The following is a 24,994-nucleotide window of genomic DNA, read 5'->3' as shown; positions in this document are numbered from 1 at the left end:
AATACTTTTACAACTCATTTTCAATGGCCGTAACAGGCCTGGCGGTAGGCGCGAAATTTCGTATTACTGCGATACCTGTTCTGTACTGTGATAAACCTAGGATATATGTATATTGGCTATTGTTTCACTAATTTCAGACTGTAACGTTTATCAAAGTTTATTGTTTTCGACATATAAATGAATAAACGAAATTTTATTATTTGCATCCGCTTGTTCGTTTATAAATGTTTTTAAAGTAGCTGTAAAATGTTTACCTAATTTGGCTGAAAACATGACGAGTTGCTGGTTCGCACAAGCGAAAAGGCCTCGAGTACAAAGGCCTCGAGTGCTTTCTGGGTGTTTGGCCGAGCTCCTCCTCTTATTTGTGGTGTGAGTTCCTCTTATTTGTGGTGTGCGTGGTAGTTCCACAAACGGCAGATATTTTTTATTAGAAAAAACTTTTCTGAATTTTGGTAATTCACGGAGATTCGAACCTACGTACTCCGTACCTACGTAATTCCGAATGGGAGTCACGCACCAATCCATTCGGCTACGGTATAATAGCTCACGTTTGTTTGATTTTAAGAGTAGCTCAGTTAATCCCTGACGACACCACGTCATTGACAATTCACTGCAGATAACCTCACTAAAAATACCTATTTTCAAAATACCCGCATAAGTATTATATGTATTTGCTTAACCTGGAATAGCTGTACCTCACGGGAGCTGAAATTAACTTTAATAAGTCTGGACTTATGTGACATGTTGGCTGGATCAAGTGTTTGCCAAACGAAAATGGCCAAGAGCTGTGCAAGTGTACAACGTCTTCAAGCCTTGATCATTTTCTATTGCCTCCATATATATGCACCTACTTACAGAGTTACTACATACCTACATACTTACATATTTACATATGCTAATTATCGTCACCAAGTTGCCGTTTCATATTTTCTATTTCTTAGCGAGCACTGCATTTACATATGCGATGAAAAGCGTTGGTGGAGAAATCTCCCACAACTCCAGACACGACTGGCAAACAACTGTTGACTAGCAATCGTCAAAGGTTGTTGGCTAAAGTGCTTGAAAACTAGTCCTGCCGCCAATAGCAGCCAATTAAGTTTTCTTTTAAGTTTTCAACTTTCATTTGTGCAAATGTACTTATGTACATACCTACATATGTATGCCGTTAAGTATGTGTTTTATATTTATATATGCATGCATATGTGCATATTACGTCGTATTGTGTTGTGTTTAACTAGAAACTTTTCGCGTGCTCCTCATTCCATTTCAGGCGACATATCTGCGTACAGCAACGCACCATTACCATGCCCGTGAAGACCACTGAAGTGTATGCTAGGCCGATTTGGAAACACGTGAATACGCCATGCAGCGCCGTCCAAGTGCAGACGCAACATCCAAACCAGATGTGCACAAGAGTACAGCTGGTCCATGAGCAGACTTTTCGCGATGTCATTCGTCACAAAGCCGCGCAACAGGTCACGTACGACTGCTGCAACGGTTGGGAGCGTGAAGGGCCACACTCAGACGCATGCTTAAAACGTAGGTGGTGATGGTTCACCCAATTTTATGTTTTTTGCTTTTGGCATCATTGCGAGATACATACTATTCAGTCTCCCATTTTCTTTCAACAGCGGTTTGCACTAAGCCTTGTCAAAATAGTGGCACCTGCAGCGCACCTGATGTTTGTAGTTGCCCTGTGGGGTTCACAGGACAGTTTTGCGAGCACGATATTAATGAATGCAAGGAAGAAAAACCCTGCGACCAGACCTGTATCAACACAGTTGGCTCATACTTTTGCAAATGCCGCGAAGGTTTCATTCTACAACCGGACCAACAAAGCTGCAAGAAAAATGGTGAGCTTCATAATTCAGTAAATGGAAGAAGATAGCATATGTAGAACTTTTTTCAATAGACTTGCAAGATGATGATGCTTTCGAAGCGCGTGATTTGGAAAACGAAATTGAATCAAGTGATAATGAAGACATAACTGCACGTCTTCAAAAAATTGAGCGCTCACTAGCGAATGAGCGGGTGCACACAAACGAATTGCAAAAATCTTTAACAGCGACTTACAACGTCGTGGATACTCTAAAGAGTCGTTTAAATACAATTGTAAGTTCACTTGAATTATTATTCACTCATAGAATATTGATTGATCTTGTCAAACACTAAAATAATTCCATATGCATATGTTTACTTACAGGAAAAGCAGCAACAGGACTTAAACCGATTACAGTCTAATCTATATGCGACAGAGTCCCGCACTAACAGACTTGAAGGCATGTTGAATCTGTTAATGAAGTGTCGAAATGGACCGAACGCCTACTGTCCGTAAGAAATATATAGATCCATATATAAATATATGTACAATGAACTCAAGTGAAACAGAACTGTATTTATAATTAAGCTAGCTGTAGCGTCTTTTAAGGCTACTCCCGTATGAAAATTATCAAATGGCTGTAGATAAACGTAAAAATGTCATATAAAGGTGCAATTCGATCTTGTCTATCGCCCATTTTCATCGAACTAGGACTTTATTTATCACCATTTTCCCATACTTTCTTGCCGAAGCTCTCAGTTGAGCATATACGAATAATGTCATGCCATTTTACATACATACATAAGCATAATATAATATTTAGTTTGTATAAACGCACAATTCTCCATAGGTTACAGTTTTTTTAGTTTCGTAGCCGAAATATATGGGGAAAAGTAAAAAAACACTGTAGAATAAAAAGTGGTATCAACATGCAAAAATATTTTATTGCTGCTTAGTTTTTAACGCATTTCAAATATTTTCATTATAGACATGTTTTAGATGTAATGTAATATAATTGTAAATAAAAAAATGTAACTATGTATGACTTTAATAAATAAGGAAAATTACTTCACATACATATACTCGGTTTAATCGAAATATATTTAACGGCAAAGTACCAGTTGCGGCTTGTTCCTTTTTCGACAAAGATGGCACGTTTTTTATTTAGATACTTTTTAAGTTAAATACCGAATGTCCCAATTGATTTTATTAAATTTGGTAGCATTGATGTTTTCAATGGTAACATTGCTATACAAATAAAATAAAAAAAAAGAGGTTGTCTGCAAAGTCGGTTTACTGACGATAGTTTAACGTGATAACGTCATAAGAAAATACTGATTGAATGGTTGCATTTTTCAAAAGAAAATTTTAATTTTATTTGTTTGATACATATTTTGTATGGATATAGAGAATGAGTTAACATTAACATAACATATACTTTAACATAACATAACATAACATAACATAACACAACATAACATAACATAACATAACATGACATAACACAACACAACACAACACAACACAACACAACACAACATAACATAACATAACATAACATAACATAACATAACATAACATAACATAACATAATATAACATAACATAACATAACATAACATAACATAACATAACATAACATAACATAACATAACATAACATAACATAACATAACATAACATAACATAACATAACATAACATAACATAACATAACATAACATAACATAACATAACATAACATAACATAACATAACATAACATAACATAACATAACATAACATAACATAACATAACATAACATAACATAACATAACATAACATAACATAACATAACATAACATAACATAACATAACATAACATAACATAACATAACATAACATAACATAACAAATTACCCCGTATTAAAGCACTTATCAACAGCTTTCATTTGATACCCATATTGTACATACACAACCAAAGGTTACCCGGGTCCACGTTTTGACCTATATCTCGAGACCCCAGTCACGGAGCAGATAGAAATAGTCTGAACTAAAGCATTCACCAACAGCTTCCATTTGATACCCATATTGTACATACACATCCGAAGGTTACCCGGGTCAACGTTTTGACCTATATCTCGAGACCCTATCTACCAATAGGTATTCAAACTATACGGAAATCATCTTCAATACCTACTTAACAATGTGTGTAAGTTTGGTTTAATTCGGTTCAAAGACACGGCGGGTCCACGTTTTGGCATATATTTCGAGACCCTAGTCATCAATAGGTATGAAAATTACCCCGTATTAAAACACTTATCAACAGCTTTCATTTGATATCCATATTGTACAAACACATTCTAGGGTCCACGTTTTGGTCTCTATCTCGAGACCCTAGTCACGGAACGGATAGAAATACTCTGAACTAAAGCTTTCACCAACAGCTTCCATTTGATACCCATATTGTACATACACATCCGAAGGTTACCCGGGTCCACGTTTTGACCTATATCTCGAGACCATATCTACCAATATGTACCCAAACAATACGGAAATCATCTTCAATACCTACTTAACAATGTGTGTAAGTTTGGTTTAATTCGGTGCAAAGACACGGCGGGTCCACGTTTTGGCATATATTTCCAGACCCTAGTCATCAATAGGTATGAAAATTACCCCGTATTAAAGCACTTATCAACAGCTTTCATTTGATACCCATATTGTACATACACATCCGAAGGTTACCCGGGTCAACGTTTTGACCTATATCTCGAGACCCCAGTCACGGAGCAGATAGAAATAGTCTGAACTAAAGCATTCACCAACAGCTTCCATTTGATACCCATATTGTACATACACATCCGAAGGTTACCCGGGTCAACGTTTTGACCTATATCTCGAGACCCTATCTACCAATAGGTATTCAAACTATACGGAAATCATCTTCAATACCTCCTTAACAATGTGTGTAAGTTTGGTTTAATTCGGTGCAAAGACACGGCGGGTCCACGTTTTGGCATATATTTCCAGACCCTAGTCATCAATAGGTAAGAAAATTACCCCCTATTAAAGCACTTATCAACAGCTTTCATTTGATATCCATATTGTACAAACACATTCTAGGGTCCACGTTTTGGTCTCTATCTCGAGACCCTAGTCACGGAGCGGATGGAAATACTCTGAACTAAAGCATTCACCAACAGCTTCCATTTGATACCCATATTGTACATACACATCCGAAGGTTACCCGGGTCAACGTTTTGACCTATATCTCGAGACCCTATCTACCAATAGGTATTCAAACTATACGGAAATCATCTTCAATACCTACTTAACAATGTGTGTAAGTTTGGTTTAATTCGGTGCAAAGACACGGCGGGTCCACGTTTTGGCATATATTTCCAGACCCTAGTCATCAATAGGTATGAAAATTACCCCGTATTAAAGCACTTATCAACAGCTTTCATTTGATACCCATATTGTACATACACATCCGAAGGTTACCCGGGTCCACGTTTTGACCTATATCTCGAGCCCTATTTCCAAAATAAAATATAATCCATGTTACTCGTGATGTAGCTTTCGAATGGTGAAAGAATTTTTAAAATCGGTCCAGTAGTTTTTGAGCCTATTCATTACAACCAAACAAACAAAGTTTTCCTCTTTATAATATTAGTATAGATATGGTAAATATTACCATACATTTTTTCCTTCAGATATAATAAAAAAATAATAATAATAACATTAAAACAACAGGTATTATTAACAAACTTGGTTTTATTTTAAATTCTTCAAGTGAATCAAATTAATAATAATCAATAAGAAGGCATATGCAAATACAAATACGTGAATTTATATATGTACATTTGCGCATATACATACATACATATATACGCTCACGTAACTACATATGAGCAAGGTAACTACATATGAGCAAGGTAACTACATATAAGCAAGGTAACTACATATGAGCAAGGTAACACTAATATGAGCAAGGTAACTACATATGAGCAAGGTAACTACATATGAGCAAGGTAACTACATATGAGCAAGGTAACTACATATGAGCAAGGTAACTACATATGAGCAAGGTAACTACATATGAGCAAGGTAACACTAATATGAGCAAGGTAACTACATATGAGCAAGGTAACTACATATGAACAGTAATGAGCAAGGTAACACTAATATGAGCAAGGTAACTACATATGAACAGTAATGAGCAAGGTAACGACACATTTTTTCGTGCGTGCAGCCTGTTAAATCGAATTATAAGACGTTATCACGTCAAAAGTTTTAAAAGTATAAAATATATATGTACATATTTTCAAGTCCAGCTTCACGTAACTAATGAGAGATTTGATAGCTCATGTGGAAAGCGCAGGAAATAAACATCAGCAAGCGGAAAACTGAATTGAAAGCGGACAAATTTGAAGAAAGGGAGAATGAAATAGTCGTGTTATTGTTTTTGTAATACCATAAAACATAAAAGCACCCTACCAAAACAGTGATAGTCATTTGGCCGATATGATAGTTGTTATAATAATAATAATAATAATAACAATAATAATAATAGTCATTGTTGTTGGAAGTATCCACCAAAGCTCAGAACAAATATGTGCCCATTTACACGATGTCTCCACTGGAAGGGAAACATTTTGTTCGGTGGTGAAGGACGGCCGGGGAAGAGGGAAGGGAATTTGTCTCCTGTACTGGCGACACGCTTTGCTCTTCTTATTCGTATTTCCAATTTTAAAGCAATTTTTGACAGTTGCTTCATTCGTTTTCTGCTTTTGTGGAAGAAAGTTCTAAGTTATGTGTTGGTTTTCATACAAACGGAAGAAAACAACGATGACAAACATCCGAACGCTGCTTGGGAAATGCACGATTATTTTTGGTAGTAAATTAGGTATAATTTAAAATAGTTATGGGACATGTTTATGTTGATTTCTAATTTTTCCCTGCATTTCTAGATACTCAAGTTAATTTTAAGTTAATTATTTACATATGAAGTATTTTTAATTTAATTTTTTTTATTCAAGTATAAGAATTTATAAATATATTTCAATAAAAAAAACAACAAATTATTTATTATTTAACCAGTTTGCATTTTTCATTCATATATTTAAGAAATTGTTGACGAACGTTTTCCGCTTTACATGTAAGCGTGTGCGAGAATACATCCGAACCATACGATGCTAAAGTATTAAATGTCAAAATGTCGCCGAAAACAATTTTGCCCGTGTGCCCGCGAATGAGACATGAAAAGAGAATTTCCAGTGTCTCCCTTCCAGATGTCTCCGTGTGTAAATGGGGTGTATCACATTCATAAAGTCTATTTGTATACGTGTGGTTTTTTATCTTCCTCTAACTTATGGATTTTGCCGACAAATTAAACATACATATAGTTATACTGCTTCCCCCAATGCTTTTGTTTGTAGGTATTCATCATCACATGCGACAAATCACAATTGATTTAATTTTTAGTCACGGTTGATTCAGTAAAAGTGCTGTAAGTATCCATCATAAATAAATGAAAAGCGATCAATTACATTTCAGCGCTGTAAGTGCCTGTAAGGGGCACATGTTAGCTATTTCGACAAACTGAGTGCTCAAATTTTTGGGATATCACCTTGCGTTATTATCAAAAATATGGTTTTTTGTTAATGATTTTTCTGAAGAGTGGTATTTGTGCTACATAAGAGTATCAAATGCTTACATCAATATCCAAATTGGGCTCGCGCGAGTTATTCCGAATAGAGTTGAGACAAAAAATGTACTTTTTGCTGCAGCATCATGCGCTTGCTTTATTGATATAGATTCAAAACTAAAGAACTTCTGTATACTAAGTGCTATTTATAATACTAGGATGCGGCGGTAAGGATTGCAGTGGAAGATTTCATTGCGAGTTGAAAACATTTGCCAATGTATGTATGCCAAAAATGCTACCAGAATACCAAGAATGATAGAATACAAGATTGGGCCTTCCGAATTCGCGTGTCGTAAGAACCCAAGAATAAGCAAACCAAAGGATGAAGGTGAATTACTTATTTGTGAAGAGGAAGAGTAGGCGAAAGCAATGGAGACAACCAAAAACCAGAAATTATACCCACACACACACTTTCTTGCCACGGCGTCTTCCGCATAAAAACGCAAACAAACTGTACCTTGAAGGTTTATATTAATTTGTGCTTTCATTATTTAACACACGGCAGCTCATTTTGGTTGTTTTGTTTAGTTCAAGTCTCACAAATCGCAATATTACCAAGCCATTCACTGAATTTCCATAAACATGTATTTTCCCCTTTTTTTGTTTGTTTTATATTGGAAAGCGAACTGACGTTAGACTAGTCAAAATCACGAAGGATAAAACTGTTTTGGGAGTGCGCCACCTATGCTACTGTATTCGCCTTGCCAGAATACCTCCAGAATTTAATATAAATTTACACGGAAAATTATAATATGTATAAAGGTTTATACGCTTTCTAATAAAGAATTTAATGTAAACAGAACTTTCCGTCATTCCGTTTCACTGGCATTATAAATTAAAAGCAAATTGCAGAAGAAGAAATCAACTGTTCTAATCGCATCACCTTGTACAGATATGCCTTATAATACGTCCACATATTAGTAGATTATCTACTTTTTCGTGCTTAATTCCCAAGCTGTAATTAAAAAGCGTGATTACTCATACAAAACTTCTTTCCCGAAATCTGAGATTATAAAACAGTCCTAGATTATTACCATACTTTTTTACATACAACCCGTTGTTTTCTGTGTAATCATTATTTTTATGAATGTAAAGAGAAACGTCAAAGTAAAAACTAAATAAAATAGATGCCGGCAAAGGAAACAGTATTGTAGACATGCATTAATTACCAATAAATCCACAAAATTAATATACCCGTTCACATATGGCAGATTATCTGCAAAATTGACAATCAGCTGTCAATACTGTTGTGAAAAGTGTTTCTTTATAGGAATTATTTTGGTTGTTGTTGTTGTAGCAGCATAAACATTCCCCATACTTGCATACGAGGAATGCTGCTGAAGTGACAGTCCTTGGCCGGATATAAATCCGGGTCGTTTCGGTAACGTAGAACCGACTGTCGTGGAAACGGTAATTACTGTCGTAATTATTTTGGTGGAATACTTCTGTGTTTTTGGTTTGTTTAATTATTATTAACGATATGGAAAATATACAAGGAGAAGGAATAGCTAATTTAATTGCGCGATTGGGTGCTAATAATAAACAGTTGGAGAAAATCCGTAAACGACGTTTACTGATGTTTCAAAAAATAATGCAGCAATACGCATTCGAAATTCGATATTACGTTTTATAATAAGTAATAAGAGGACACACGTTTAATTAGAATTATGTCAACATTTTATTTAGGTTTTACTTTGACGTTTTTCTTTACACGCGTAAAAATAGTGATCTATTACACAGAAAACACAGGGTTCTATGTTTCTGTTTTATAATCTAAGATTTTGAGAGAGAAATTTTGTATGGGAAATCTCGCCTTTTAATTATGGACTGGGAGTTAAGCACGAAAAAGTAGATCATCTAAACGTAGTTTACAGATTTCCTCCAACTGTTTATTACTAGTGGCCAATTGTGCATTAAATTAGCTATTACTTCCTTATTCAAATCGCTGATATTATAATAATTTAAAAAAACCAAAAACTCAAAAATATTCCACAAAAGCAATTTCTATGAAGAAACACCTTTCAAAGCAGCATTGGCAGCTGATTTTCCATTTTAGAGGTAATCTGCCATATGTGAACGGGTAGATTAATTTTCTGGATTTATTGCTAATTACTGCATATGTGACCGTACTTTCACAAAATGCTATATACGCAATTATTATGAGTGAAAGCAACCCTCTCTGCAACCCTGTCTTACAAATTATGAAGTCAAAGCAAAATTACGAAACAATAGAATAATATTTGTGTTTTAATATTCACAACATTTATAGAGCCCGTAAATAAAATTTCGATTAGCAGTTTGGTTTGGTTAACGTGACGAAATCAAAGTAATCTGTTTTCTTATCATAGTCGCTAAACAAAGAGGATTATATCTATATACCAACTACTTGGTCAAGGCCAACTGAATTTTTGCAATTCCTTGATTATGCGATAAAAATCTATACTAGTCTAAGAAAAATGGATTCAGTAACGACGAATGCTAAAATACCCTTAAAGCAAGCTGAAGTTTCTATTCGGCGTTTCAATGATCTAGCCATTCCACATCACTTGGGGTTACTAAAGAATCATCGCAGCAATATTGAAAAGAGCTTGGCCCTAGGTGATTGGAACAAAATAAAAAAGGAAGAGATTAATGCCACCCGCGTCATAAAGCAAATAAAGAATTTGTTGTTAGAGATGGATGCTTTGCGAGAGAAAGTATGTACTGAGGATTTAAAACGATTTGATTCCATGATGGAAGAAGGTAAAAATAAAGCTTTCAAAGGGATGAGTGAATATTTGGGTGAGTTTACATTGTTAAGATAAATACGAAAATAATTTAATTATATTTAAAGAGTTGCAACTTAAAACACCGTCATATAGTAGCCAATCATATTCAATGGAGAGTGCCGAAGAAAACGAAGGCGTTCAAGCTGTTGAGATAGGTACAACCATGGCACATCGACAAATTATACCTGCCATAGAGACGAATTTTCAGCAGCAGGAATACCAATTACAACAACGACAATCGTGTTTAGATGAATTGGAACAGTTACAGAGTGAGATACGCGATCTAAATGGAATATACTACGACATGCACAATCTTGTTCAAGAGCAAGGAGAAAGTGTGCGAGTTATTGCTGACAACGCCGAAGAGGCGCTTGAACAAGTACAAATTGGTGAAAGCAACTTGCGCCGAGCACTAACGTACAAAAAAGCAATGTATCCAGTTGTGGGAGCGCTGTTAGGCACTTGCGTAGGAGGACCCATTGGATTAGTGGCTGGTTTGAAAGCAGGGGGGCTTGCGGCTGTAGGATGCGGACTACTCGGATTTACTGGGGGTTCTGTTCTGAAAAACAACCCATCTGCAAATCCTGTAGTGATGCAAGGTAATATTGAAGAAGAGAGCTCCCAAGAGAATATGGAATTACAAAAAAAAGAAGAATGACCCCTGGGAAGAGGCGGGTTTCCACAGGGTAAGAGGAAGGACACTCGTCAAGTTTTGGTAATTCCAGCAAGAGGGAATTCGGCATTAGATCCTGTAGCACAAGCTACAACTGGTGTGATATGTAGCGTACGCAGTTATTGTTCCATACAATGAAGACTTATTTATTTATACACTTGATCTAGTATTTGGTTTATTATTATTATTTTTTTTTTGTACTGTTAAACACTTTAAGAAAGTTTGTTTACCAATTATGTATCTAATCAAACCAATGGAGAGCAACTAAAGTTGTATATATACATACATACATACCTAAAATGTTTTGCTTTTTATGTTAATAGCATTCGAATAATTGCATGTAAGGTTTCTATTTAGAAAATATACTCCAATCTAGATGTTAAAAAGTAGTTGAATCTAGTTAATCAATTTTAAACCTCCGAGTGCATTTCTGTAATGCAAAAGTTTCTCATAAAACAACCAACTTCATGGGCTGCTTGAAACTTCACTTAAGAGACAGCATCAAAACTAAGAGGACTAATCATCTTTCAAGAATGTGGTTAAGCCAGGAATTTTGGAATTTGGGGGAAACAGTATATTTTGTTTTCATTAAACTTGTTATCCCGAACTTACTTTTGCAGAAGCACACACAAAATTGCACCTACCCCTTACGCTTCAATATAAATGTATAACGAATTGAATGAATGGATTCCTTCCCCACTTGTCCTCTAAATTGTGCGGAACATATTCAAGAACCTTAATAACTTCAAAGAAAAATACTTGGTTCTAAAATCCGTATATCACAAGCATACTCGTTTATCAAATAGGCGTATATGTATTTATCTTTCAAATACAACAGAATCGAAAATATTTAATTCATTAACTTATACTCTAAGAAGACAGTGTTACCAATTGAGAAGGTTACTATAACTAAAGTGGCACATTCGCTGTTGTCCACGTCTGCTTGAAACGCTTTTTCATTGCGTGTACCTTCTTACGCATACGCTTAGCTGTGGTCTTTGGTTTATACCAGGGTGGATAAGAACCATGTTGGTCCTTCATTGTTTTACTGTTATAGACGTGAACTTTCCCAGTCTTTTCATTTACTTCTGTAAAACTTTGTCCTGGTTCACGTCGCTCCTCGATTTCATGTTCCAGTTCTTGTTCTTCGCGTGATTTTTTGTCCTGTAGGAGAAATGTAGACGTTTAATATATTTATATACATTAACAATTCACATATATATTTGATTTGTACATGTTTCAACTCTTTTGCAGTTTTTACAGTAGCAACATCAGACACATCCTTCATGATTTCATTTCCATCAGCGTCAATAAGGCCCAAAGTTTTCTTTAGGCGAATGAGTTCTTTTGCTTCATACCGGGCCTTTTTTATTTTATTCATTTCATCACGTCGTTTACGGGATCGATTTGTACGACCCATTTTGAAGATTTATAAAATAAAAACACTGAAATGTGGTTCAAGTAAATGTAAACACGTGTGATATTTTACTGAAGAGAATTTGTCAAAGAACGTCAAACTAAGCAGAACGGTCAAGTGTTTCATTAAATTGCCTTATACTACGTTTACATTAGGAATATTCGTATACGTTTACATTAGGTATATAACCACAACAACATTTAGAGAATAAAGTATCTTACCTTAATAAGGTTTTACTCAAGAAGACTGAAGATATGGAAAAAAATGGAAAACTTTTTTGAGTAATGTATACATATTATAGAAAGAAAATAACCTGGCAACGAAATACACCCCAGAAATTTTTTGTTAAATATTTACCGAAACTTAACACCAAGAAAGGAAAAATAATAGGATTGGAGCTGATATGAAATGCATGCTTATATTTGATGTTACTTTTGATTTTGTTATAATCTTTGTTTTAACGAAAATAGAAAAAAAAACAGTCAACCAAAATTAAATTTAGAATAGAAAGTAGTATTGAAATCGGCAGAAGATAACAGTACATAATATTATGATAAGAGAAAAAGTTGTGTTCAATTAAGCTGCGGTAACAACAACGCGTACAATTTTTGGCGTATACCTATGATATTGGCATCATCGGCCTTAACAACCGCGCTGTTAGTTCTGCCTTCTCCAAACTGAATAAAGAGGCAAAGCCTCATGTTATCAAACAAACAGTCGGAACACTCGCGTATCGGTACCCACGTTACTGTTGACAGTTATGATTTCGAGGTTGTAAAATACTTCGTTTACTTCGGTACCAGCTGATGATAGTAGAGGAACACGTCCACTGTGTAGGAAAGATCAGGTGGAGAAGGACTTGGGGTGTGTCCAACTGGCGCCGGTTAGCACGAGAAGAAACGACGGGTACGCTTTGTTAAACTCGACCAAAATCGCGTGAGCGGTTATCGCGCCAATTAAGAAGAAGAAGAAGAACAGAAAGTGTAATACTACTGATTGGGTATTATGAACTGAGAACGCTAGCGCCAATTTCTAGATTTACATGTACATGTATATGAGAATATTCATATGTATGTATATGAAAATATTTTCATAAACAGGAAATATGTGGAATAAAAAATCGCGAATAAAACATGTAGCCTCTCTACCCACCGTTCCAAATACATTGCGGCCGTAATGGATAGTAAGCCGAAAATGTAACATGTCTGAGTTAACTGAGCGTAGTGACGAGAAATTTAAATGGTGTTCGCTCAAATTATAACTTAATTATCAGTTAAGCAGCATTCCTCAAACATTTATAGAAAACTGATTAGGAAAAATTTGCCTAGTTTTTTGTATTAAAATAGCTAGCTTTTGTGAACCAAATGTTAGGTTAGGTTCATTAAAAAAGGAAAATGTTAGAAAAGATATAAAGAAAAACTTTCTTGTAAACAACACATAACGTTTACACCAGGTTAGTAGTTCGTTCTGTGAAATTCCCAGAGATTCTATATGGCCACATTCTGTATTCCCTCGACTGTATGGAAATACGTCCTTACAATAATTACGTTCCACTTTTTACGAAGTTGGAATTTACGTTTATTGTGGATGAATAGAACATAATAAAGTATATGATAAAGTCAAGAAAAAAACAAGAGAAGAAAAGACCTTCCGAATTGACTATTTGGATATAAGTAGAATATTTTGCAGCCAAACATATTTGACGGTTCATGAAATAAATCAGATAAAGTATTGTTGAAGGCACCATGGTGTTGCGGTCGGGTATTATTATTCCATTTCAGTTTCGTGATAGTAAGAAGCTCCTAATGATCGGAGTGCCTGAAGAAAACCGCAATTTGAACATCTGGGATTTAAGAAATGTTGGTAGGTTCAATGAACACACAAGAAGGCATAATAAGGATTCGCGTAAAATTAGAATCTTTACGTTAAAAACCTACTTGTGTATATTTATAATGCGAAAGTGATTGGGTGTCGCAAGGAGTATAAAAGTCGATTTTGCTTTCTGTTTCAGTGAGGGCCGCATTTGGGATATATAACTTCGAATTTAGAAATAAGAAGATTGGATTTAATATTCCTGATGAGCTGCTGCTACACTACTTGGCCCAGCGCCACGATCTAACCAATTTCGTTATAGAAATTGGGCAAGGTGAGTTAAGTCAGTTGTTGCTATTGTAACATAAAAATTCCCCATAAATGTTTGGGGAACGCTGCTGAAGTGATAGTCCTCCACCGGATTTAAATCCAGATTTTTCCGGTAATGTAGATTGAGTATCCTAAGAAAAAATTAAATCAGTATTTTCTTTTGACAAATTTATTTGACTGTTTGCTGCATCATGGTATGTATCTTAAACTAAAAATTTTAGTTCTTTTAAAAGTGAAAAATTAACCACAATTCATAATATTTGTTTAAATATGTAACTCGTTTTAAAACTAGTAAAGCTTAGTTCTCTCTTATTAATATACAGCAAAAAGATCATCCGCCATCATCCATATCAAAATACCTCACGCATGTTTTATATTTACAGATGTTTTACAAGGCAGAAGTTTAATTGGCATTGCTCAAAAATTTGAGTTCCTGTGGGAACATATAAAAAAATTAAATGTCTTATCTGCTAAAACAGCCCTACTGGCTAAATATTAAATTAGTTGGTTAATGAAAGTAAAATATTTATTTAAGATTTGTGCCAATGTGATAATAACCGTTGATTTTATAATTGTTGTCCTTGCTCTCTTGCGGTGTCTACGTGACACTGTTTCAAATGGGTGCCATTTATTCCCTTGCTCTGTTTACTCATGTATTCTGTTGTTTGGGTTCAATGCACTCCAACTCAAAACTTCACTTATTTCACTCGTCAGAGGTGAAAAGCGATTGGTATGTGGTGACTTGAACACGCATCACAATCTTTGGCATTTAAACAACTTCTGGCAACCACTAAACCTGCCCAAAAACCACATATATCGGGAGTACCTCGCCATCTTTATGAACTCCCACTCCTCAAATATCGCCTATCTTCCATCCATTGCAGACAAAGAGCTTCAACTGCATCGTTCATATGACAGTCGGTTCTACGTAACCGGAACGACCCCGAGAGCAGGATCTATTAGATAAGCAAATCAAGTTAGGAAGCAACTCTTTTCAGTTGTGAATGTTTCAAAGCTTTACGTAAGAATCGAGGGCGATATATACCATAGATGAGTTCGACACTAAAAATATTTATGTTTGTGTAAACACCCATGCCACCTGCTGCCCAAGTTCTCAATTCTCCTGATGACGCCTTAACATCACATCTATAGGCAAGCTCTTACCTCCGCCAAAGAGCGTATCATTATGTTAATGGCTAATTATGTAGGGTGGCTACCGCGGTGAGCTGAATGACAACACTTAGTGCGACACCTATCTAAGCAGGGCTCTGTAAGGGTGTTAAAACAACATCCCCATTGTGGACATGAAACACCAAGTGATAAAAAAAGTAGTTTTTATTAACGTTCACCTTAGGAAAGCAATGGCGAACAACCGAGGCCATTTCATAACAACCATCTAGCGTTCGGAGGTCTCACCATTTATTTTGACAACATCAATGCATATAGTACAAATTGGACGCTATATTTAGTATTTGCATAATACATTCATGACGCTCAATTTATGGCCTCATACTGATAAATATTTGTCTTGAATATGATTGATTCGGTCCCCGTAGCCGAATGGGTTAGTGCGTGACTACCATACAGCCCAAACTCTAAACTTTGTACAAAATTCATAAAAAAATTAACAAATCATTAAAAAACCGCTTCAACTTCGGCACCAAACTGTGATTCTCTGAGGATGCATTGGCTTCTCGACGATCAATTGCGGATTTTCTGATCTCCAGATATGTCACTTTTGATTGATAACATAGGCGCCGACATAAAAATATGATTTTGCCTTCTTTTCAATCATCGAACTGTTTGGACTACGCAACTTTGACTTCGGAAATAAGTTTGCAATAATTTCCTACGTTGTTCAAGCATAAACCGTAACATTTCGACCATAGTATTTTGGCAATTCCGGTGCATCCTTATAGCCCCCAATTTTCGATAAAATGCATCCCAAACCGTCATTTAAGTTATTTTTCAACATTTGAATACTTTTTTGCTACGAAATATTTTATCACGGATTGCAGCCACTATACCCCCATTCCATACATATTTTCCACAATCAACGTTTGGCTTCTGTAAATAAAGAAATAGGTATATGTGTAAATTGTTTTTTCTTAAAAGAAAAAATTCTGATAATTTTCGACTTAGGCCGTTATTTACTGTGTCTACAGATTTCTTCATATAAGTTCGTAGCGTTTTGCCAAAGACTTTTGTTGAAGCAAAAAACAATAATTATATCAATAAGTTAACCAATTATATTTTGTTGTTGTTGTTTTAACAGCATAGGTAGCCCTGTCTGTGTAGGCATATCATCGGTCGTCTTCGTCTAGCTCATCTAGGGGTAGGCCCAGAAAACATGCTGTTTCGACAGGTTGGGTCCAGATGGAGAGGGGGGTTAGATGAGTCGGTTTGAGGGGGCATGTGAAGAGGTGGTTAGTGTCGTGCGGGGTACCTTCACATGCCGGACATGTGTTTGGTATGTCGGGGTCGATTCTGGATATGTAGGAGTTTAACCTGCTACAGTATCCAGAACATAATTGTGCCAGTGTTACACGAGTCTCACGGGGAAGCTGGAGCTCTTCATCTGCAATAGGTGGTGGTTGGACTCCGATTACGGCGTTCACAGGGCGGGAGTTCATGAAGGTGGTGACGGTCTCCCGGTGAATGTCGTTTATTGACTGTCTAAATACTGTCCGGTCCAGTAGGTTGCGGTTCGTTCTGTCCTGAATTTCGTCAGCGTAGTCTAAGAGGTGTCTCCTGACGTGCCTAGGAGGCGGCTCAGGCTCAAGCAGGTGTCTGCAGGGGTGAAACCTGCGGTAACATCCCAGCAGGAACTGCTTGCTGAGCAGTTTGTTGTGATCCGCTACTGGGAGCATTTGTGCCTCGTTGTGTAGATGTTGGATGGGAGACATCAGGAGGCACCCGGTCGCTGTCCAAATGGCGGTATTTTGACATGTCTGTAGCTTTGTCCACTGCGAATCACTAGTTCCAGGCGACCAGACAGGCGCAGCATAGTTTAGAACCGGCCGTCCAATTGCCTTAAATGTCGAAAGCAACAGTTCTTTGTGCTGCTGGCAAGCGATTTGAGGACCTTGTTGCGATTTTGGACTTTAGTGGCAATTGCGGTTGTATGCGCAGAGAAGGAGAGCAAGCTGTCAAAGGTTACACCCAAAATTTTGGGGTTGTTTACCGTCGGAATTGGTGTGTCGTCTAATTTTACCTTAGGAGACAGCTTGACCTCCTTTGTCCAGGTGGTGAAGAGGAGATTCCTCGCAGTGAAAAAGCGAGAAAGGTCGTGAGGTAGTTGTTCACTTTGGAACACAGGCCATCGATGTCATTGCCCGACGCCATTATCGTGCAGTCGTCAGCGTATGAGATCAGGGAAACCCCCGCTGGTGGTTGGGGGAGCTTCGAGATGTAGAAGTTAAAAAGCAAGCTTAATCTTCCTCTGCTTTGAAATTTGATCTCGAAAAATCACTGATGAGTGCCGACCGCTCAGGTAGTTCGCGGACCACCTCTTCAGCCCTGGCAGGAGTGTCGACTGATAAATATTATCTAGTAGCGTGAAATGGCTGACTGTATCGAAAGCCTTCTTTAGGTCCAACGCTACTAGGACAGTCCTCTCGCAGGGGCGGTTTTGGTTAAGCCCGCGATTTATCTGGGCGTTTATGGCGGTGAGTGCAGTGGTGGTGCTGTGCACTCGTCGGAATCCGTGCTGATGTGGGGCTGGGGCCAGGTGTTTCGTGTAGAGTGGGAGTAGGAGGGCTTCAAGTGTCTTCACTACTGGGGAAAGGAGAGTTATCGGCCGATAAGACTCCGCTTGGTTGGCGGGTTTTCCCAATTATATAATCGCCGTTGTTGTTTACAACTTCTTCCCACCTCTCCTCCAATTTGTTAATGCCGTTCCGCTAAAAATCACCTGGTCTGGTAGCAAAGAATTTGTTGAGCCAGTTTTTAAGGATCTCTTTGTTATCGAATGAATTCATATGATTTGACAGGGAGCGGAAATGATGGTAATCGGTCAGTGGAAGATACGGAGAATACGGCGGATGCTGAAGGACCTCTCATTCGAGCTCTTGGAGTACGGCATTCACGATTCGTGCAACGTAGGGTCTGGCGTTGTCGCGAAGGAGTATGGTTTGACATTGTCGATCAGGTCTTTTCAGTCCAATAGTCTGATTCCCGTCATTCTTTTCGAGCATTTCTAAGTGCACCATGCCCTCCCAGTCCCACCAAACACATATCATGATCTTCTCTGGATGGATCGGCTTGACTCTCGGCTTTGGCGTGCCTCCTGGAGCCACCCACTCCTTTCTTCATATTGATGTATAGGCACCATTTCTCATCTCCCGTGACTATTCGGTATAAAAAAGGGCGTTTATGACCGCGTGTTGCTAGATGGCGGGCGAGATGCTGAGAAGCAATTTGAGGGCAACTTTCTTTGTTTTTTTTCGTTCCCATTGAATAAAGGTGATTGAAAATCGTTTTATGACCGCAGTTTATTTTTTCCGGTAATACACGACTGGTTTGACGACCGTTTTCCTTCAAAAGTGATTTGAGACGTTCTTCGTCGAATTCTAAAGGCCTTCCGCTGCGGGACGTGTCATCGACGTCAAAGTCGCCATTTTTGAACTTTGCAAACCATTTCCGTGCTGATGAAAAACAAAGAAGAGCAGATGTCGAAAATGTTGATTTTTGCCTCCTGGGTATTCCATTTCTAAGTTCCAAAACTAATAAATAATTAAATAACTCAAAAATACAATTAACATAGTTTTGTAGAGCAGAAAGAGTTCTATCGAATGAATACTTACCCGTTGCCAAACAGCAAACAACACGTTGTAAAATAAAAGAAAATAAAAAACGCTATGAACTTATTCCCCAACCCAATATTAGGTATGAAATGTGTTATAGTTTATGAAAGTAGCTTTATAGAAAATGTTACATTTTTAACTGTTATAATATTATAAAAATATTGGCCCGTAGTCATAGACCAACCTTAAAGCACATTTCAGTTCAAACAAAATTCTGTAAAATTTTGCAAATCATAGATATGTATAAAGCATTCGAGCAAATTACAGTCTTCATTTGAATTATGTGGAAACCTTGGATTACTAGATCAAATACGGCCATCCGAAGAAAAATTGTAAGAGTAACTTGGGCTGTCACGTCATAGAGGATTTGACGGAGAGCGACGCGAATGAAATCAAAACATGCTTATCGTTGTAATACAGCATGGTTGGAGATTTTATCCTCAAGTATAATTGTGCCTTTGCAAAACTTGGCAGACTCTTTCGATTCGATGAGTCACCTCAAACGATGTCCTCTTTCCAGGCTTTTTTTGCGCTCTTTAAAATTTACGAACGAGTGGATCTTATGATCACTTTTTGACTGATTGGACGACTTACGCGTGTGTATGTAGATATTAGGTGCGCAACTAAGTTCTCGCTGTTTTTTTGATGAAAATACAACTCTATTCTGAAAAAATGGTTACAAGTGAATCATTGAAAGTATTGCCTATCGCTGGCTACTAGTTTCTCTCATCTTTCTGGTAGATCTCGTATACCGTCACGGTAAAACTGTTCATCTTTTGCGGCTATCCACGGGTCAAGCCATTTTTTGATGTCTTCATATGAATGGAACTGCTGGTAAGCTAGACCATATGCCATCGATCAGGATAGGTGATAATCGGACGGCGCAATATCTGGAGAATATGGCGGATGGGGTAGGATTTCCCATTTCAGTGTTTCCAGGTAGCTCTTAACGGGTTTGGCAACGTGAAGCCGAGCGTTGTCATGCTGTAGAATCGACTAGCACACACTGCTGGCGGCATCTATTGACAAACAGCTGGAACTTAGTTGCGCACCATAGTAAATCAGTGAGATAACGGTATATCACATCACCTTAGCAAACAATGCCGCAAATAGATATGTAAAAACATTTGCTTGACAGCTGACAGAAGCATTTAATTGTTTTGCATTAACGGATTGAAAAAGTGTACCGCTACTATACAAGTTAATGAGATAAAATTCAATAAGAAGCGATGATTTTAGCTAAAAACTTGCAAATAACTTCAATATTTTAGTATGCCAAAACAAAACTGTACCTATATCACATTTTATTATAAAACCTCGGCCAGCAATGTTTTTGCGGTAGTATGTATCGATGGCGGTACTTCTTATATGCTTTCGTTTTTTTAGTCGGTACTACATCATTCAAAATCGTATAATCTCGTAATATTCTCTGATTAGGAATCATATTATTGCACTTGCAATTTTTTAACAAGATCGTGCCAATCACTTTAAATTCTTCACAATTTTGACAGCAAAACAGCAACTGAAAATCTTATTTTAACAATTCAAAATCACGTTCTCCTCATTTTGGAATTAAAACTCAGTTTTTGTGATGAAATGCATTTTAAGTTGAAGCTAAAATGGTGTTTATTATAAAAAAAAATTTGAATCGTTAAAAACTTTTATTTAACTTCTCTATGACTACGGGCTAATAACTTCATGCTCACCGCACTGCAGTTGCCCTCTTGTAAGTTCCTTAACATATTTACATTAAATCTAGCAATTTTAATATGCTCTTTATTTCAGCCAATCCAAGTGAGGTGGCGCAAAACAATGGATTGATTGACTCGTCCTCTTCCGCGAATTTCGTAGCGTCTTGTGCTACTTTGCATTTAAATGGAAATGCACACGTTCCAGAAGATAGCAGACACGAATTTAGAGACCCGTTTGATAGCAAACATCTTAAATTTGCGGAAGTTTCTGAAGGACAAAGTCCATTCACAAGTGCTTCCGAAACACTTGATAAAGATTGTGTTTACCAAGAGTACCCGGAGCAAATCGAAAATTCAAAACTGATATCACTTACTAAAGAACATGTAGTTCCGAAATCTGAGCAGAATAAATGCGAAATGGAACAAAACCAAAGGTTGAAAATGGACGATATACAGGACCAGCCAAATGAAGAATCCCAGCTATTTTGTCCACGACAGCCACTGGAATTTAGAGACGACGCTGACATTCATCTTAAAAAAATTGATTATCAGCAACACCCATTTGCTCCATGTGCAATGAATCGTTTCAGAAGTGAGTATTTTTGCTTTATACTTTTATTAGGATGTAAATTGATTGTAAATTTTTCAATAGGGCGAGGAGAAAGAATGTCCAAGAATCAAAAAGAAATGTATGTTAAATATTTTGAAGAAAACCCGTGTATGCTATCTCAGCGACGAAACGATTCGGTGTTGGAAGCCCATTGGAGTAAGTTGGCGGCTATTTTAAACAATGTGCCGCAAGGAGCAGTTAAAAACGTGGAGGAATGGAAACAAACCTTTGATGCTTGGCGATACCGAGTGTTTATGTACTATCGGTACAATTACAAGCTTGCTGGATCAGTAACCCACAATGTAAAAAATTTCAAGCCTCTTACTTCAACGGATCAACGTGCGTATTCCATGTGGACGAGCTATAAGAATACGCCATCTCCGCAATCAGATAAAGCTGATACGTTCTGTAAATCGGCAACTATACAGGCGAGGTATAACTATTGAAGACATAAGCAGTCGTAGTGGTTGCCAGCGTTTATTTTTATTTTATTCACAAAGCCGTAATCGTAATGCCTATAATGTACCATTAAAAAATAAAAGTGTATATAAAAATAAATATAAAGGTTTTAATAAAAAATCTAAGCATCGTTATAAAGATTAATTTCGTATTCTCATTGCAAAACTCGGAAATATGTAGCATATTAATGTTTTTTATTTTTTTTTTTTGTTTTCAAATATAGTTTATGACCCTTGTAAAGAAAATTTCACTTCGATTGGGAGTTGTGCAACATGCCATTGCTCAGTAGCACCAAAGTCATCTTTGGAAATGCATGAAAATGCAGGCACTCCTATTTACCACACAGCTGTTGGGGGACGCTCTAATGCCAGTGGAACAAGTTCACAAAATTCTCAAAACGCCGATGAACTTCCAGCAATAAAAATGCGGATGCAGCATGTGAATATACCCCCAGGCGAAGTAAATCATATGGATATAGAGCCAAAAATTGATTATGATTCCGCGATTAATGCGGCCGGCGCGAACACTGATGTAGAAGACTCTTCGCCTCCGCCAATGGCGGTTCATACGAAATCTAACGTATATGTTGATGAAGAGCAGCAACAACAACACCAACAGGAGTTGCACTTGGAACGTTTACACCACGAGTACGCTTTGCAACAACACCAACAACAACAACATTTCGAAGCATTGATGCAGGAAAATACTACAGGAAATAGCTTCAGACGTAAGTCATAGATGCATACACACAGATTTTATGCAGATACAAGGGGACAACTTTTTTTAAATATTGCACTTTCAGAACGAAAGGAGCGTATGTCGAAGAAACAGAAAGAAATATATGTTAACTTTATGGAACAAAATCCCGTTATTAACGAACATCGCCGAAGTGACCCCATTTTGGATCAGTATTGGGTAAAATTAGCGGATATTCTTAATTCAGTGCCACAAGGCGCTGTGAAACACGTAGCTGAGTGGAAGCAGGTAAAAGTAATATAATGATATTTGGGCTTATGTCAATTCGTAGTTATTTAAACTCATTTCATACCCTAGACTTTCGATAACTGGCGCTATCGGGTGTTTTTGTATGCCCGATATAATTCGAAAATATCCGGAGCTGACGCCTTAAACCCAAAAAGCTTTAAGCCTCTCACACAAACGGACAAGCGGGCATATCACTTTTGGATAAGAAACCCTGATACGGCTCCACCCGACTTGGAAAAAATGCGAAATGTGTTCGTGAATCTAGAGGAGACCCAACAAGAATAGGTGTGGACCACCTACACCCGCAATGCCTTTAGAGTAGGAGCGATAGTTAAATTGATAATCCTATATTACCTTAAGACTATAAGTACTGTAATTTTTGTCATACAAATATTATAAGAAATATGTTCATTAAATATTATATTAATGAATCGAAAATATAGTAATTTAAAATTGAAACTTTCTTTTTTTGTACAAGATAATTTTTTTTTTGTAGCAAATAACACTCACTCATCTTTCCCCCTCCCTTCAATTCCACCCCGTTTTCTGGGTTTGTCGTTAATTGATATTGGCTGCACTGCTCTAAGAGGGATTTGGAACAGAAGAATAAAAGAGAAAAACCTAATTAATTTAAATTAGGTTCAAGTTAAAACCGTTCACAAGCTAGTTTATAGTTGGTTTTAAGCAAATTAAACTGAAAAAATGTCCAAAGGCCATACACCTAAATATTGAATAAAAATGCTTCCTTTTCAACAATTGAAAAATATTTCGTTTGAGACTGGTTTAATCTATTTTAGTTAGATGAATATACTTTTTATTTTGATGTTTTCTCAGAAGCCCTCCACACTATATCCTTTTGATCTGTGTTACTTCTGTTCCTCCGTAAAGAAGTTAGGCGATTTATCACTTAATTTCTGTAAAATAAATAAATACATCCTTTTGAAGTGTATCCCCAGCATCCTTAATCGTTCTCAGTTCATTTTCTAGTCTGTCAACTCATAAGCTCTTGTAGACAGTCTTTTTCGTTTTCATTCCAATTTTGCTTACGATTTCTTCCCTAATTTGTAAAATATACACACACTAAGATGCAAACCAAGTCGCACATTAGCTAATAAAAAAGTTGTGAGTTGGACATACCGATACTACTGAGTATTTCGAGGTCATTACCAGAAAATTTAAGAATTATAAAGGGTCATACAAAATACGCACGTTCGTTTGAAATGAAACACGTAAAAATTTAGATTCTTTCAGATTTCACTATTTTTATTCAAAATACGGCTTATAATATTATATGTGATAAAGGCATCATTTAAATGTCTACAGGCAAAATCCGTCTAATAGTTGATTCATGATTGCCTAATTATTGAGAATATCGAGATATCGGTGTTAAAGGTTGTTCAGCAACACTTTGGGCTACAGCAGCAATATTCTCCACAGAACGTCTAGTTTTTGGACTGTCAGTAATTGTTTTTCCTCCAATTTTTATGAATTTTTTCACAAACCTTTGAATTGTCTGCTCATTCGAACGATTACTCCACCAAAAAAATCACGAATTTTGCGATATTTTTTCTTAAAGATCGACCATTTCCATAATATATATAATTATATGTATAATTGGCCGAGCTCCTTCCGAACGGCAGATATTTTTTATTAGAAAAAACTTTTCTTCATTTTGGTGCTTCGCGGAAATTCCAACCTACGTACTCCGAATTCCGAATGGTAGTCACGCACTAACCCATTCGGCTACGACGGCCACCATTTCCATAATAAGTTTCAATAATTTAACGTGGTGTTCCTTCGTATAAAATTGTACATCTATCTGTTTAATTCACAAATGTCAAATATGACATAAAAAGTATACCGTAATGTAAACTACTGACATCTAGGTAAGACTCTTTATTTCTAACGCCTTATTTCTAACGCCTTAATGGATTTCT

At 36.7% G+C, this 24,994-nt stretch overlaps 4 protein-coding genes across 10 annotated transcripts in view; 3 read left to right on the top strand and 1 right to left on the bottom strand.

Moving 5' to 3' along the window:
- Positions 1-3,057, top strand: part of LOC129242536 (uncharacterized) — a 49,120-nt gene extending 46,063 nt beyond the window's left edge. For all 3 annotated transcript variants that reach the window (XM_054879226.1, XM_054879224.1, XM_054879225.1), the window contains exons 3-6: positions 1,271-1,539; positions 1,632-1,853; positions 1,913-2,112; positions 2,204-3,057. In XM_054879226.1, coding sequence (XP_054735201.1) covers positions 1,271-1,539; positions 1,632-1,853; positions 1,913-2,112; positions 2,204-2,335 — 823 coding nt within the window. In that variant the 3' untranslated portion in view covers positions 2,336-3,057. The remainder of the gene's footprint in view (positions 1-1,270; positions 1,540-1,631; positions 1,854-1,912; positions 2,113-2,203) is intronic.
- A 6,662-nt stretch (positions 3,058-9,719) lies between these two features.
- Positions 9,720-11,338, top strand: LOC129241829 (syntaxin-17). The gene is made up of 2 exons (XM_054878351.1): positions 9,720-10,289; positions 10,342-11,338. The coding sequence occupies exons 1-2, from the start codon at positions 9,965-9,967 to the stop codon at positions 10,932-10,934; spliced, it is 918 nt and encodes a 305-aa protein (XP_054734326.1). The 5' UTR covers positions 9,720-9,964; the 3' UTR covers positions 10,935-11,338.
- A 374-nt stretch (positions 11,339-11,712) lies between these two features.
- On the bottom strand, positions 11,713-12,458 carry LOC129241830 (protein LLP homolog). Its single transcript, XM_054878352.1, has 2 exons — positions 12,184-12,458; positions 11,713-12,113 (listed from the first exon to the last, which is right to left on the bottom strand). Exons 1-2 carry the CDS (start codon positions 12,367-12,369, stop codon positions 11,859-11,861), a joined length of 441 nt encoding a protein of 146 aa, XP_054734327.1. The 5' UTR covers positions 12,370-12,458; the 3' UTR covers positions 11,713-11,858.
- Positions 12,459-13,996: 1,538 nt separating this feature from the next.
- Positions 13,997-23,516, top strand: LOC129241512 (uncharacterized). Of its 5 annotated transcripts, none has more exons than XM_054877889.1 (5): positions 13,997-14,229; positions 14,378-14,512; positions 22,297-22,800; positions 22,876-23,057; positions 23,127-23,516. In XM_054877889.1, exons 1-5 carry the CDS (start codon positions 14,112-14,114, stop codon positions 23,340-23,342), a joined length of 1,155 nt encoding a protein of 384 aa, XP_054733864.1. In that variant the 5' UTR covers positions 13,997-14,111; the 3' UTR covers positions 23,343-23,516. The 5 variants fall into 5 exon arrangements, with proteins under 5 accessions (XP_054733864.1, XP_054733866.1, XP_054733865.1 ...); XM_054877891.1 differs by lacking the exons at positions 22,876-23,057; positions 23,127-23,516 and adding exons at positions 21,099-21,596; positions 21,657-22,047 and having other exon boundaries at positions 22,297-22,365; XM_054877890.1 differs by lacking the exons at positions 22,297-22,800; positions 22,876-23,057; positions 23,127-23,516 and adding exons at positions 21,099-21,596; positions 21,657-22,217.
- The last annotated feature ends 1,478 nt before the right edge of the window (positions 23,517-24,994 follow it).

This window comes from Anastrepha obliqua, chromosome 3, assembly GCF_027943255.1.
Source record: "Anastrepha obliqua isolate idAnaObli1 chromosome 3, idAnaObli1_1.0, whole genome shotgun sequence".
In the NCBI taxonomy this organism is placed as follows: domain Eukaryota; kingdom Metazoa; phylum Arthropoda; class Insecta; order Diptera; family Tephritidae; genus Anastrepha; species Anastrepha obliqua.
Note: the sequence above shows the minus strand (reverse complement) of the source record. Positions and strands in the feature narration are given on the sequence as shown.